This window comes from Plectrocnemia conspersa, unplaced genomic scaffold, assembly GCF_051122295.1.
Source record: "Plectrocnemia conspersa isolate PC_06_02 unplaced genomic scaffold, ASM5112229v1 ptg000003l, whole genome shotgun sequence".
NCBI lineage: Eukaryota > Metazoa > Arthropoda > Insecta > Trichoptera > Polycentropodidae > Plectrocnemia > Plectrocnemia conspersa.
The window spans coordinates 26,849,933-26,867,490 of NW_028277167.1; the positions used below are offsets into that span (position 1 = coordinate 26,849,933).

Below are 17,558 nucleotides of genomic sequence, written 5' to 3' on the forward strand. Positions count from 1 at the left end.
TAAATTGTATTGATTCTTACCGCAACTTTGCCTAGTAAGTGACCCCATTGCCACTGCCATACTGATAAGATACTCTCGCGTCCGCCATCTACAGCCAAAACGTAGCTTCCACCATTCTGAAATATAAAATGCAGTAGATTGAATTTAACTGAAAGCATTTATTGCTTACATGAAACTCTAAGGAATTGATTTTCGAATAACATAGTATCTCCAGACAATCAAGATCTTCTGATCAGATTGCCACTTATTTATGACCCTTAAAAGGTCTCAAGTTACGTAAAAAGCTCACGTGCTACATGGTTTGAAAACATGGGAAGTAATTAGGCTGAAAGGTGTATAGTTTTTGTGATTATGTAGGTATTATGACATTGACATATATATTAATAACCATTCTTAATATAAAGTAAATAATAAAATTGCTTAAATAATTATCATACATAAAAAGTCAAGCATTTGGATCGTAGCTAAATTGAAAAACGTCCTACTACTAGTTATATAATATATTTTTATGGTCTATATTTTTTATTAAATCTGCTAAGACATATGTATGCTTTGAATGACATAAAACTGACATTTAAGAAAACAAAATTTTGTTATGTAAAATATTTATGGTATGCACCCACTAGAGAATATCTGTTTTGTGTATGCACGCGATGCGTTTGCTCTTGCGTTTTTGCGGCGTTTTTGTAATATAAGCTGCTCATTCCTCATGTGTAAAAAAGGGTCGCTAAGGATCGACAGTTTTTAGAGTTATACATACATATATCATCACATTTTATTTTATTCTATATTACACTTTTGTGCTTGTGATCAAATCGCATTTAACAAAAACGAAGAGTATAAATCTTTTTATACAAAATTATTTATATTTATAAGAAATAAAAAAAAATATTTCATTATTTATTTTAACCTAAATTTCAAGGAAGTAGGCATACTGTTATTCTTATTTAAAGTTTTAAATTTATACATGCATTGTTTAGTCAGTTTAATTTAATGGATCACCAATATTCAAAACATTGGTAGTTCTTCATACAAAATGTTTGGACTTTGGTTGTTTTTCCAAAAGTGGTTATATTTTTGCCTTCATTATTTTGTGTCAATAGTTGTTTTACGATTTTTTCATAACGAAGCTCGTAGAAAATAGCTGGACATACACGTGCAAACACATTTGACGGATTTGTCCGTCGCGGATGTCTGGCGGACAAATCCGATCGTGTGTGGCGAGAAAAGACACAGATTTGTCTGTACGCTGTCCGTGCTCAAAACGAACGGATCGATCAGACAGATCCGAGGACCACGTTTGCACGTGTGTGCGCTTTTTGTTTGTCCTTTCTTGAGAAATTTCTTCTTAACAGATAAAACCACCACATATTATAACAAATTTTGCTCTTTTGAAAGAGGCATCAGACAACTGTTTTTATACATTTTTTTGTATTAAATATTAAAACTGATGCCCGAGCTTAGACAGTTTGCGTGTGTGGCAAAGCTCGGACATATCTGTTCTGGTGTCCGTCGGACATGTCTGTGCGTGTGTGCTTAGCTAATTTCGACGATAAAACAAATTTTTAAAAAAAAGTGGACATTGACACTTTTCATATAAGGTCTTTAATTCTTTAAAGTCGTTTTTTATATCCATTTTTTTAATATTTTTTGCACCTAAAAACTGTTTCAGTTATCTAAATACACGATAGTCGTTAGAATCAATGTCTGAAGAATATGGTGAGTAAGAAAGGTGTTTCTAAGATAATCCATTGATTTTTTTATATCGTATTTGCTGTGAGATCAATCGATTCATTGAAAACGACCAATCACAGAACAGAAATTTAGGAGCACATTATGATTACGCATTAAATGATGTTATTGCGCACTGACTCTTGAAAATAAATATAATATAGTCGCTCGGATATATTAAGAAAAAACAACTACATGTGTAGCGCACATATACAAATTGGTTCATTCTAAGATTTTTTGAATTACATTAGAGATGTATAAACGAGTATTTTATGAATATCCATTTAGTTAAAAATCTGACGAATAATTTGATTAATCAAGTATTTAAATATTCGATTGAGAACTTTAATACCAACTCTAAATACAAGTACTGGTTGTTCAAATTATAATTAAAACGCAGACTCTATTAAAAGGGTAAGAAAACAATAAAAAATCTGTTTCCACCCATAAATTGACGCTTTGGTCCAAACACAGTATAGCATATATCAAACACTTTCATTCGGAATACATATCCATCTAATTGTGACATTCTGAAGCATCCAGAATGTCACAATTAGATACTTTCGTCTTGGAACAAATACTGTGTTCATCGGAATTCGCACTAAGCGGAGCTATGCTAAGTATCCACCGAAACTGACGAAGCAGCCGCTTATAAATTAAGAGTTGTAGCATTGTACTCTATGTACATAACCTTCTAATCTCTTTACAATAAATGTAAAATAATATAAGTATTGTTTTAAATACTATTATTTATAATAGAGCATCTCTTTAGAAGAAGATCTCAGCTTCCTAGTTTGATATTTCTTTAAATCATTGCTCTGTTTCAACTCTCAACGACCATTATCTTTAAATTTACAGTTCCTGTGGTTTGTGTATTTTTACTTATTTCAACGCGCGCCACATATTGACAAACAGTAAAAAACAAACCTGCGTGACGTTGGAAAATATCGCGACCGATCATAGGCGGTCCCAGCTTGACCCCGATTTTTTTACTCCGCGTAACATAAATCTTTTCTTTTATTATTTATTTGCATATACAATTCGTTTCATATTGGTCCCGATTTTTTTACAAAATATCTAAGATATATTTTAGCCATAAATAAAAAAAAACACGCGATTCAATGAAACATCTCTCGACCCTCGATAATTATTTAAGCATACATCACAAGCACGTCAGACCCTAATTAGGGTCACAATTGGATCTGACCTATTTTTTGCAAGAAGTACATCGATAATCGTTATTTTAATGGTTATTTATTACTTTTTTATTAATTTTTACATAATAAAAAATATGGGTCGAGTCAATTTGGGTACGAAAATAGAGAAAATTTCGTACGCACACACGCAATAAACAAATCTGAGTAAAGTATCTTTACGTTTGGGAGTAAAAAAATAGTTGCTATTTTAAGCAGTGTTGGGCAAGGTCGGTATGAATTTGTACTTTGAAGACATTTACATCATAATTGAATACATTAGAATGAATGTAGCTATTTAGTTTTCAATGAAAATATTAATAAGTTGTATTATGGTTTACATAGAAACTCAATAACGTTCACTGATGATTCATAAATCAAAGAATGACAATAAAAATAGAAGCAATAAATCTTAGATCATGATTATATTGCAAAAATATATTTTTAAATCGTTTCCATTGTTCAAAAATCATTTTTAAGTTCAGATTATTATTTTTATTTAAATCTCCCGTTGCGTGACTGTGTAAACACAATCAATAACCTATAAGTAAACAGTGAGACAATCGACTTGAAAAGTCTGTAAAACAGTGACATCTAATTTATTGATTATAAACTATTATCACAGCTTACAATCAATAGTCACTAATAATTTTGCAATAAATAATATTTTTATTGCGTTATATACCAATAAAAAATATGAAGAAAAAATGGAATACATACACTATATTTGAATTAAAAAATAATATACATATACTATTAATTTTTATAAAGTAAGATTATCTTACCAATTGCGAAAATGCAACAGCTGCCACTCCGACTTCAAACTCTCCCATTCCGAACACATATAAAGTCTGCAAAGTTTCAGTGCTCCAGATTCTGATATGTGCTTGCGTCTTTCTTCCTCTTCCTGCTCTTTGTCCTGAAGCTACTAATTCGCGAGACGGATGTAATTCCATACTGAAAGTAAATTTTATAAAATATTTTGTAAGATAAACAATATTATTTTATTTATTCTTTACCATTGTATGTCCTCTGTATGTCCCATGTAATGACGCTGTGCCTCTTCGTCTCTGTCGTACATGACTGCTATTGCAGCAACAAAATATAGTAATTCTCCAGTGGGCAAAACCCATAAATTTCTGCGAGTATCGGTGCCTCTATATCCATACCTAATATATAGTTAGTTGAGGAAAATATATTTCAAAAGAAATGATCAAAATTTTAGACTCATAAAAACATATTTCATTTTGACCAATCAAAAGCAATGGATGCGACAGTAGGCGGAGCTAACAAGTAGGCGTTTTCTACTCCTCAATTATTATTATTATTATTTGAGGCTTCGTATTCAAGCAATGCAAATAAAAAAAATTGTCTTTTATTGTTGTTTTAAAAAAAATCTGAATTTAATATAATAAATTAATTATCCTAACCTCAAAAATATGAAGAAGCTCAGTTTCTTGTGTATTTAAAAATGCCTTTAATAAAAGCTCTAACAACAAAATATAACAATAAACTGAGTGAAATTACGAGCGCAAAGTGCGAAATTATGAACGCATAGCACAAAAAGTGCCGGTAGAGCAAAATATATCATTTTACATTATTTAACAATATACACATACGTTCTAAAACTGCGCTAAATATTTTTTTTAATTTCCTAAAAAAACACTTGATTAATTAAAATTACTATTTTTGTTTATTATCTCATTTATATGAATAAATTAATTATAAAAATATTTTTTAATAATAAGTTGTATTTTATTTATTAATATTAATAATTTCAGTGTTTTTTTATTATAAAATAAAATCTAATAATATATATTACATTTAAAGCAGAGAATATATTTGCTGAAGCAACAAAAACAATTGTACGGTGAGCTTTAACGTCATGAAATTTTGTTTTATGTGTTGAAATGTCTGAAATTTTAAATACAAAACAGCATTTTGTGTATTGTATCTAATCATAATATAGATAGCATATTTGTTTAAACAATCTATTTTTTTATATAGTTATTCTTTAAGACCACGCTAAAAACATTCATTAAAAAAATAATTAATCCATCGCACTCTAATTAAATTTGTTTATATATTTATCGTGAATCTTCCGTCTTAATGTGATAGGCGTTAGCCTAATGCATTACAACGGGATATACAAAATCAAGTTGTGAGGCACCAAATTGAAACCAATGTCTATAAATTGGTTTATATATCTTACAGTTAATATATATTACTATGAACGATTTTGCTCCATTACATTTTAATTATTTAATGAAAATCTAAAAAAAGAGATGGCAAGTGTGTCAAAAACTTGATTAAAAACTTACCATTATCCTGATAATTAAATTAAGTCAATGAAAATTTATCGTTAGCAATTCACCGCCAGCAATTAATCGCTAGCAGTTTACCGTTGCGGCAATTATTCTCATAAATAATTTATAACCTACAAATGATCACTAGCATATTTTACCGTCTAGAAGCAATGTGTTAATTAACGGTATGGCAAGGCTAAAAAAAATTTCAACTCAAGATGTATTTTAAGAGGTATAAATTATAGTGTTTAAAATGCATATGAACCTTTATTTGACTAATTTTAAATTAGCTATTATGCAATAACATTTCCCTGTTTTATAAAAAAAAAACATTTCTACTAATAATTTTTAATCTGATTTTTTTCAGTAGTCTACATTTTTTTAATTCCCTTGAATACGTTATCTATAAAAAAAATGTTTGAGTTAACACAGTCAGTTCGAGAACTATCGAGAACTATACAAGTTTGAATTTACGCCCCTACTATTAGATCTAAAGCACACAATACGGATATAGGTTCGATATATCATTACTCTGATTGATAAATGTAAAAAAAAGTAATGATTTTAATTTCTATAAATTTCTTCAAAATAAAAACAGGATGCCATCTCCTTCCCAATAATGAATAATAATGAAATCGATAGCTCTCGAACTGACTGTGTTAACCCAAATAGAGAATTGTGTTTTTTATTTCTCAAAAAGTGTAAAAATTGACAAAATTTCTCGAGAATAATATAAGCTCGTACCTATTAATATTTATTAAAAAAAATTAAGTAAATAAAATGCTTTTTCTGTCATGGGGCCCGGAATCATTATTTTTACAGGGGCCGGGTTTGCTCTCGGCGGCCCTACATATCAGAAATTCTTAGTATAAGGAGAGCTATCATATTTTTTAAATCGAATAAAGCACATCTAAACCGAATGTTGCCCAATAGAAAAGCGCAAAAAAACAATTATCACTTCTCAGAAGTCAAAAATCGACGTCAAAAGCAATAAAATCGTTCCGTCGCTGGTTTGTAATAATATCGGTAATGATAGCTATCGTGTTTTTAAGTACAGTCAAACATGAAGGAATATGCGAGATGCAACGTTTATCTGTATTGAGATGAGTTGGCTTAGTTTGTATTTTGAACTTAACCTAATGAAAGTTCTAAATATAATTAATTTTACATACATTAGGTTAGGTTTGGTTTTGAAAAGCAAATGTATGTTTTCCAACTGTCAAATTGAGTTTCATAGACATTTAAGTGCAGCATATCATTTCAGTTTCGCTAGTAAAAATATATATCTACTGGTAAAAATGTATTTGGACTTCATTAGTGAAAAACTTATATTTATTGTAAGTGTATGTGTAAATTTATATTATATATTACTATATATGAAGCAGTTGAAATCATATGATTTTACTAGAACCTGCCAAATACATTATATAATAATATACATATCTACCGGTGAAAACGTATTCCGATATAAATTCACTGAAATTACATATTTTACAAAATATTTACTTTATAGATTCGAGACTGTTTTCTTTAGATTTTATTTGAGGGATAACCCAATAATTTTTAGTTTAGAGTCAGAGACATCATTTCAGTTTTTTATGGGTGGGGGGCAAAATTTGCCAGTCAGTAGTTTTTTTTAATATTTTGATTTCATTAAGATTCATATTATTTCTTTAAATGACATGCATTTAAGGAGGGGACAAATGCTCTCACCTGCCCCCCCATTAAAAACGTTCCTAGACTATGCCTTCTTAAAAAACTATTCGTGTATGAGTTGTTAGATTAAATACAAAATTTATTTTAAATTTCAAGCATGATAAGAAAATATGTTCCAATTAAAAAATTAAAAAGGATACACCCATTCTAGCTGCAATTTCTTTTCTGGAGGAGCATTGTCAACTGGAGCGTGATGGATTGGAGGATAAAAAGTTCTTCTGAGACCTCTGATTGTGACTCGGATTGGTTCTTCTTTCAGCACCTCCAATAAAGTATAATCTACAAAATAATAAATAGTTCAAACATTGCTTAAAATTATTATATCGAGTAGCGTTTTCCATAATTTTTGGTTTGAGGCTTAATACAAGTAAACGTAATAAGAAACGAAAAATAAAATTTATTTTATTTTTAATAAATATATCATCGTCAGACTCGCTCCGAAATTTTGGAAAGCGCTGTTTTAAATAGCATAAATGTATTACTGTCGTTACCAGAATTTCTCAAAATTTCATTTTCAGGGGCGTACAGGACCCTCGGCCTGCTTTTGCTTCGTGCCCTTCTATTCCTCGGAGGGTCGTCGTTGATGGGTCCTGCCGCAACGGCGAGTCCGGCCCTGGAGCGGGAACGCCGTAGTGGCGAGTCTCCCACTCCTCCACCCCCTCCCCCACCGCCTCCCCCTCCGATGCTGCCGACACCAAGGTAAAACGTTTCCACCTCGGCGAATTCGTTACGCAGCTGCGAAAAACTTCTCACCTGCGAAAAAATAGCGAAACCAATCGATATGATTGAACTGAAAGCATAAATATTTTGGCGAAGGCCAAGAATCACTTAAGTATCTTTAAAGATTTTTTTAAAAAAGTTCTAAATTTTGGCAGAAATCATCTTATAGCAATTGATGGCCTTTTATAATAAAAAAATAAATAACAGGCAATACTTCTTGTCCGTTCACAGCAAACATCCTTTTGGCTCCGTTCATTTTTAGTACTTGACCCAAATCTTCCAAGACTTCTTCAAAAGGCTGAGTAGTTCTGAGGTTCAATAAGACACGACACTGAAACATTTTAGAAAATATATTTTTATTGTATAACATGAATCAATGTGTTCATTGTTCATAATTGAGAAACAGATGACAAGTTTGTCAAAAATTTAGCATAAGTCGATGAAAATTTATCGTTAGCAATTCACCGCTAGCAATTAATCACTAGCAGTTTACCGCAAACTTGCTTATTCATGGGTAATTGAAGGTATGGCATGGCAAAAAAATTGTAGCTCAAGACGTATTTAAAGAGGTTTAAATTACAGTGTTTTAAAATGTCTTTAACTTTTTGAGTTACAAGGTAAATTATTCAAGTTTATATATATACGTATAAAAAGTTTCTCATAATACTACTTTTTCTACTTTTAGACAAAACACAAAGGTTTTGCTTTATCATTAATCCTTGAGAATACTAGGTATTAAAATCAGTCTAATTAGAAGCTTTTAAGATAAGTATTTTGAGCAAATTTTACCAGTTTATTATTGATTATAAGGTTTTACTTACATACTTAAATAAGTTATATTTTAATACAAGAATCAGTCAAATACTTGAAAAATACAATAAGCAAAAGTTTTTTGAAAAAAAATTACACATCGTATTATGTATTGCAATTAAATATTTAAAATTAGCAATACTGTAAAAAAAATATTTTAACATAATATTTTTTTATCTTTAACATAGTATTAAATTTGTTTAGACTACATATATATTAAAGATTGTAATAAATATAAAAGTATTGTATGCATTCGCGGATGACGTCTTATGGCCTTCGACAGTCGGCTCCGACCGTTCTTACGAAACGGTCGGAATGCACCGATTTCATTTAATTTTTAAGCACAAGCACACAAATTTTTGGATTAAGACTTCAGTATTAACCAGTCAACATATCGCGATACTCAACATCTTAATCCGGATCGAAGGACCAATATGTTGAGAATCAGATACATACAACATGCGAAACGGGTCTTTAAAAAAAGACTAAAAATTTCAAACAACCTTATAGTTGTAAAAGTGATATAGCTCTATAGTGATAAATAAATTAATAAAATTCTTCAGTTAATAGACAGAATTTAAACTGCAAAAAAGTATTTAAATATGTCACTTTCTAAGACAGGAATCACTAAAAATATAAACATATGTACATATACGTGAAATATAAAAAGCCGTTTATTAAAATGAATTTTATACAAATAAATTATATTTTTCACCTAAATTATGGAGCCCAAAATATTTAAAAAATAATAATATATACTTTATATTATATTATATTATATTATAAAGTATTTAAACAAAATTTAAATTAATGAAAAAATATATTAAATTAATAATGTAGAGCCGAAATTAACGTTTACATTTAAATAAAAATCTGCCGGGATCGCTCGCGATCGTTGCGTCAAAATTGTTACAAATATCGCTAACATACATGGATCTGTGTACTTCGTATTTATTAAGATTCAGAGTTATTTTCTGTTTTTACCGTAAAAAAATATTGGAATCTATAGTGTCGTTGCAGATAACAAATAATGTGCTCTTAAATCGTTATACCGTATTTTAACAAAAAAATGGTAGGCCTCATAGATCGTAAACAAGCTATAAATATTACTTTATAAATTCAGATTTTCTACTATACCTATGCTTTTACTTGTATTTTATAACCAAGTAACCTGCATTTAATTTTAAGTTATGTATTTTCCTGCATTCCAAATTTTGTTATAAACGTTCATATAAAAATCTCTTAAAATTATAGGTTTTAAAAAATGTTTTTTTTTCATTTTTAAATAAACATTCAATTTTAAATAGCTTTGTTATAATTATACATTTATGTGACCAAACTGTAAGGTTTATATTGATATAATTTAAACTATAAAAAACAGTTTTATAATAAATTGTCTTCTATAGAAATCAGGAAATAATAATATTTTAATTTGACAAAACGTTATAAATCAGAAGAACCCCAGAATTGCACAATAGCCACATTCTCTTTCGAAAGCCTTTTTTTTATTATGAAAACTCATAAAACCCTGTCGAAAAATATGTTCAGAAAAAAGTTGATATTAGTTTTTGGTGTGATATCCAGGATTTGTAATATGACCATGTGTCTTATAATGATCCTTTGAGGAAACATGAACATATAGGAGACAAGGCCAATTACGAGGGAATTGCATTAGGATCTAACTTCACTTCCAAAATCATTCTCTTAAGTGAAAGCTAGTTAAATGTGGCCGTCCGATAATTACTAAGAATATTTCGGAAAATGCATATTTTATGTGAGGCTATTACTGTTTTATTATAAAGCTAGTTTAAGAATAGAAGAGTTTATGGAGTTTCTCTGCTAATTTATGGCTTTTGAAAGTTCACTTTTCTGGGTAGTCTGCCGATATTTTAGTATTGAAAAAATGTCCTCACCTGTACAGAGTGGTCCATATTGTTAATGATTCTTATCACCCTCCCGGCTCCCGGTTTAGTTCCGGAAGTGGGCAGGTCCGTTTCGACAACGGAGGGCTTCCTGGAGGTATTTCGCCCTCCCCATCCTTGGGTGCCGCTCGGGGCCCCGTACCAAACTCCGTTCTTCTTTCCATAGCTGGCCGCCTGAGGAATTTGCATATGTTATTTTATATATAAAAAATAAAACATTCATATAGGTATATGGAGAACAAAAAATTAATCGAAAATCCTTGGGTAGCGGCGCTGCCAAAATGTGTGCCATAAAAATAGATGTTTTCGTGATACGGCTCAGTTATTAGCCAAAAGCCGCCGTTATCGATTTGGTTGTAAACGAATGTGTGTTTGAGATTTTAAAGTCATTATTTTAACATATGGCAATATTTGATTATTAAAAAAGCATTTACTTTCAAGTTATTTGGAATAATTTGTAGAGTAAAACATATATATACTTCTCTTCTGAATATTTTTTTAATAAAACCCTCATACCTAAAATTTTGTTCCAGTTCATGCCTAATATAAAATTTTAACAAACCTCTGGTGGCCGCACCGAAACCTGCTGGTGGCCTCGTGCGGCTACCAGGTTCGTATTTGAAAGCCCCTGGAATAAATATACATGTAAATGTATGTGAAATTAAATGAATAATGAATAAAACCCAATGTATTAATTCTGTTTTATAATTAAAATAATGATGATGAAGATGCTTGTTATTGATGTAATAAAATAATGGAGAACCTTTTATTGAATGCGTTATTTAAATGGTTTTAAGGTTCAAAACTTATGTTGAATAATGGATAAAAAAATAATAAAAAAATCAATTAATGATAAATATGAGATAAAAAGTAATTAGGGATAAAAATAATTTTAAGATGTGTGAAGTGTATTATTTTTTTGTTTGCTACTAAATTTTAGTATAATAGATTATATGGAAATAATATAAGGAATTATGATTAAGGAACATCTCTTAAATAAAATTGCAATTGTATAAGATAAGAATATTTAATATGTTTAAATGTGTCTGTTTTGTGGATTCTAAGTGAAGGTGGTATGCATAAAAAGATTAGGGATTGGAAATCCGTTTTGTGTACGAAGTTTATATGTTTAAAGATGAAACGTATGAATAGTGCTAATTTGAAAATAAGGTGGGTGTTTTGATCAGAATATAAGATAAACCTACAACTATTTAATAAAAGAAAATTCATTCAGAACCTTTTTGATTAGGCAAAATAAATATAATAAATATCGAAAGTATTCCACCAGACCGCGAAAAAAAACTTATTTTTAGTGTATTTTTGCTGACGCACGTGACGATCGGAGACTCTGACAAATGTCTTTTAGCTATGAAGTAAAGATCTTAAAAACGACAATAGGTTTATAATGATCTGAGAAATCACGCAAACGATAATTGGGGCTTTAAGCAATGAAAGATAGATCTGCTATACTTCAACATGGTTTAGCATCAACAATAGATACATATATAAATCTTGCAAGTATTGAACAAAAATCAGAAACTTTATAAAGCCATTAATAATCATCTATTACCACAGCCTAAAACTTAAACCTTGTGAAAGTCGAGACCTTGCATTACATCTAGATGAACGAATGCCACTCAACACACAGCGAAGATATGTAGTCATCAATATTTGTTTTAAAAGTAGTTCTTTCTATCTGGATGCAAAGTTACATATCCTTAGCCACGAAACGTCCGTCAGATACTTCCGGAATGGGACACATGAGACTTTGTACACGCTTGCATCAAGCGGAGCTATGCCGAATATCGACCGATCAAGGAAGCAGCCGCTTTCCACTTTTTACAATACGCAAACAAGATTACAAGAACATTACGTTTTTTTTAGTGATTCAAACATTTATAATATCAATAACTTCTTAGAACAAAACACTATCATGAAAAATAAGACAGTGTATACCTCTTTGTATTAAAAATTAATACAATTGATAATTCAACGTGTGAAAGGAAATTCTGAAGATTTAGAGAGATACACATCAAAATGTTAAAAATAAAATCAAAATACGGTTCTTGATGGATAAGGAGCTCGATTCTTGGGTGCTGCGTCAATTGGGCGATAAAATGATACTGGAATGAATTTCTGCATGCAAAAAGAGTTAACTAAGACCGACTTTCGAAAATGCTGGATTGCACCCAAAGAATGGCATTTTTTATATCTGGTGGGATTGAAAGAGAATTGTGTATGAGCTGCTGCAATTTAACCATATACTTGCGATTCCACTAAGTACTGCACACAATTAACCAAATTGGAAGCAAGAGTTACCCAATAGAAAGAGCATTCTGCTTCACCGTCACATAGAAATCAATTAAGTAACACATACTTAATTTCTTAAAAAAAAATTTTAAATATACAAATAAATTATTTTAATAACATTGAATATATGTTATAACCCATCAAAAGCTAAATATACATAATATAGAAAAATGTACGACGAAATAACATACAAAACTCTATCTACATGGAGATTAGAAAACTTATATTTCAAAACCAAAGATCTTGGACCTGCTTTTGGTTGTATCCAGTTAAATCCAGATAAAATAATCAACGTGTACAAAATAGCTTTGATATGACATTCACTTTGTATGTCACGCTGTATATAATACACTGGAAATGTAGTAGCGGCAAGCTCGCATTTACACAAAAAAATCATGTAGGTATATAAAACAATAAAATGTTATGCATAATATTATGTGAAAGCAACATCACAATTGACAGTTCAGATACGAATTTTCGGCTACACGCGTTAAAAGCGCAATAAACAAAGTCTTTATGACTTACAATTGAAGATTCTGAGGGGTTAGCATCCATAAATAAATCAATAACCACTGTTGATTGTCTTTACAAACACAAAATAATGTATGGCATTGATAAGTGCCGATATCTAGCCTTTAAATGTGCTAAAAGTGTTGCCGAATCTTCACATGTTCAAAGTTGAACGATTGCGCAACGATTCTTATATGAGATACGACGGAAATAAATAAACCTGATTACACTAAATCGTTATTGATACACACATTGAGGAGAGCCAGAGCAGATATAATTCATTTATCTTAACCAAAAGTTTTTTGAACAGAAAGCATTGCAATGGACCATATCTGGTAAAAGTGTATGCAATGTTTTTTTTTAACAAAATACGATTTATTAGTGAAGTGCTAGTTGGTGCGTTATCGTGGTGCAAAATCCAAGAAGTGTTTATCCATAATTTTTTTATTATTGCCGGTAAGACTTGATGATGAGAATTTGTAGTGAATTACACCTTAGGTTCTCAATCAAATATTATAATTATTTACTCGATTTTTAACTAAATAAATATTTTTAAAATATTCGTTTATATAATTTCGAATCAAATTTGAAAAAAAAAATTTTCAAAAAAGTTTTTTTAAAAAAAAAGTTTTTTCCCAATATACCCGAGTGACTCGTGCCGCTCAAAAATCCACGGTCCTTGGTGCGTCCTTATTTTATTTCGAAGTGCGAGACAATGAGATGCTATTTCTCAACAAAAAAAATGTAACTAAAATGTTTATCGGCGGTGTCTACTATGACCGAAATACGCAGAATTTGTTCGTTGAGAAAATATTAAAAAGGCCCATTATTTATTTTAGCGTTTAATGCTTATCTCAAAAACAGGTGTGTCGCAATTTTTTGTAAAGTTCGTGCTACGTTTTTGTATTTGTTGTTTCAAGAAGCAAAGATTTGATTTCAATCAACTCTTTAATTCGATCGCATTAATTTATTTCTAGTTATTTAATATATATGCAAATCAGCACAAAAAAACCGATACGGATCCAATCTATATGTATATTAAATTCGTTCCAAACATTATTAGCTATTGTATTATATATAATTACATTAAATTTAAGGAAATTATATATTCAAAGAGTTTCATGAATTTTGCTGAATTAATTCAATTCTCACTGATCAATAATTTGCATAGTATTGAGTTATGCATATTTTATAAAATTAATTGAGCTAACCAATATTTATTTTTTAATTAAATAATATTTGACAGGATTTTAAGTGATTTTTAAATTAATTAATATCGGTAAAAACCGAGAAAATTTCGATTCGAATCCATTTTTTATTCAATATTCGAATAGTTTAAAACCGTTTTAATCTAAATACCTTGAAATTCGATCGAACTTGACGTGCTTTTTATGTAATAACCGATGTTTCGATGTAATAACCGTTCACTTATGATTTGGTACCTGTTACGACGTGAATGACAATTATAGGTTATCAGCAGTTGCATTCAAAAATTTCTCAGCATCTTCCTTAGTGTAGGAACAAATTTGGCTGCTCTTCGCTTTTTCTCCTAAATGTCCTTAATTTTTAAAAATTTTAATTGGTGGTGAATAAATTAAGCCACTCACCTTTTTTATCGTCTGCAACGACTTCACGGCCTCCTTGGAAACGTTTGTACCATTCCTTATTAATTTGTCTTTAGACAACGTAAAAAATCACCGTGCGTGACAAAATGCGTCGACAAACACAAACTACGCTTCCAATATGATAATTGCCATGCGCATCACAGACAGTAGTAATGAAGTATAATAATAATATAAATAGGTAAAAGGAAATTTAACATTATGATCCGATATCACATTTTTTTGACATCATTAAATTTTGAAATAATTACAGCTGACGTCATTTACCTGAGGCTGCATCGTGGGCAATGAGACAACGACGAAAGGCGCGTCCTCGTCACTGTCTAGCATGAAGTATTCGTGCTCCGGCTCCGGCGTACGGTAGCCGTGCACCTCCCCCCTGCGCCACAGACTGTCTTGGGGGGCTGAGCCCCCCTGAACTCTCACTCCGAACTCAACTAACCAACGACCGAACACACCAACAAACTATCAACGACGACACTTTTTTTACTTCTTGTGATTTGTCCTTTACTATGTTATGTTCGACACTGGCACACTATTTCAACTATGAACAGTTTTTTTTAATGAAATTTATATAAAAAATATGGTATTATTATTATAATAAATCTGAAATTATTACATAATATAATTGGTTTTCTACGAATCACGCTAGATTTTTTTCAATGATAATATGACGTGTATATCGTTTATTAATTAAATTGTATTGCACGAGGTGGATTAATATAGGCTTATTGTGTTTATAAATTTTTTCACCTTAACGCCAGCGATTCACCGGTGAGTCACTAGTTAATTATATTTTTAGGACAAATATGTTTTTTAATTAATAAATATTATAGTACTAGCTTTATTTATCAATAAAACAAGTACTTTATATTTATTTGTAGAAAGAGATACTGACGCGTGAAGAAAAATAACAAATGACTCATTAATTAATCACTGGCGTTTAAAGAGTTAAGATATTTCTCACAAATACGACATAATTGTGGCATCTAATATTTTTTTATGATATATCTCAATATTATGACTTGGCTAATTTCATCAAAGCGTCATTAAAGCCAATATATAATTTTTATCAAAAAATATTAAAAAAAAATTTATGGTGTATTTGGGTGGAATCGAAACCCAAGTACCCACTCGTTTTTAAATACGCACGGATATATCCACCGGACATCAACAGATCTGTCCGAGCTTCGCCACTGAACTCGGACATCGGTTAACCATTATTCATTTTGAGCACGGACAGCGAACAGACAAATCTGTGTCTTTTCTCACCACACACGATCGGATTTGTCCGCCGGGCACCCGCGACGGACATATCGGATGTGCCCGCGCGTGTATGACCATATATTATATTACAAAAGCAAAGATAAGGCAGATTAGAATAGTTGAAAAACTCGTAAACAATTTTTTGACATTTAAATACTTTCGATCTTCATTAAAAGCTTTTAAGATAGCATGTATATTTTAAGCATCTATCACAGACCAACCCTTTATTATGCAGTAAGATAAAAAAAATGCAGCAGTTGTAAAAAAAATTTAATATTTATACAAATTTAATTTTTAACAAAATAATGCTCCATGAAAATTCTCGAGATATCAGCAAATTTTTAGTGAAATGAGAATTCTCGATTTGTGTTTTTTTTTAGTTATATATTCTGACTGGCACAAAATCACACTAGCGATGCGCATTTTCGCAGACAGACAGTAAATTAATCACATTTAATTGTCTTAATAAATATTTTATGTTGCATTGTCCCGATTGTAGCATCAAAAACATTTATTTGTGTTAACATGTTAAAATCAAAATTCAATGAAAAATATCAAGTTTAAGGATACGATGTATCTGGAAGCAAAATACATCATACAAACTAAGCCAAATACCATTAAAAATATATAAAAATATTAATTAATAATCATTATAAAAAAGAAAATTATCATCAATTATTTGTCGTCAAAATCGTCAAAAGATGCACAGAAAGATTAATATCTTAATTATATAGACAAAACAAATCAAGTTTATGAATAGATCAACCGTAATAGAGGCTATATAGAAAGCATATAAAATGGAATGAAATGTAGCATTTTAATTGTAAACTATAGCAATTTAATCAATAAACGTCATTTAGTCGTATTGGCTCACCTTGTATAAACATAATAGCGGATTTCAATTTTTTTATAAAAGGTATGACTGTCGTATCGTGCGCCACTGCTAATTTCTTTATAGCCATGCAACATTTTTAATGTTATTCAAGGTGAACTTATTATTTGGAGATATTTTTTTTATAAATCGAAATGTATATATATTAAATCAATCGAACTTAAATTTTGATACAGAAATACTAAGGTGATGAAATACGTTTTTTAATTTGATGTTCACATTCGTTAGCTTTAAAAAACATGGGAAACGTTTTAATAATTAATTTAAAAATTCGTTACACAATCAGTGAATAACCTCAAAGTACCGAATTACAATTTGCGAATTAATCTTGAAGTTAATCTTGATGAGAAATTCGTGCACATACAGTTCGAGTATCTTTGTACGATTTCTACCACGCGAACTGGCGATAACAACGTAGAACGTTGCATCGTGAAATATGTTGCAACTAAGCAATGATAGTTCATAAATTAGAACACAAAAATAAACAAACATTTATAGAATATAAATTCATATTAAATCATTATTTAAGCATGTAGTAAAATATAATATATTATTTAGAC

The 17,558-nt window shown here is 30.2% G+C and overlaps 1 protein-coding gene across 5 annotated transcripts in view; it reads right to left on the minus strand.

Moving 5' to 3' along the window:
• DCX-EMAP (Doublecortin-domain-containing echinoderm-microtubule-associated protein) overlaps nt 1–17,558 on the minus strand; it is a 50,540-nt gene that overhangs the window by 3,864 nt on the left and 29,118 nt on the right. For 2 of the 5 annotated variants that reach the window (XM_088182223.1, XM_088182221.1), the window contains exons 2-9: nt 10,961–11,026; nt 10,390–10,572; nt 7,872–7,997; nt 7,438–7,699; nt 7,087–7,225; nt 3,944–4,093; nt 3,710–3,881; nt 21–116 (exon numbers count right to left, since the gene is read on the minus strand). In XM_088182223.1, coding sequence (XP_088038349.1) covers nt 21–116; nt 3,710–3,881; nt 3,944–4,093; nt 7,087–7,225; nt 7,438–7,699; nt 7,872–7,997; nt 10,390–10,572; nt 10,961–11,026 — 1,194 coding nt within the window. Of the gene's footprint in view, nt 1–20; nt 117–3,709; nt 3,882–3,943; nt 4,094–7,086; nt 7,226–7,428; nt 7,700–7,871; nt 7,998–10,389; nt 10,573–10,960; nt 11,027–15,107; nt 15,380–17,558 lie in introns of those variants that run through there. The other 3 variants (XM_088182222.1, XM_088182220.1, XM_088182224.1) reach the window with 2 other exon arrangements.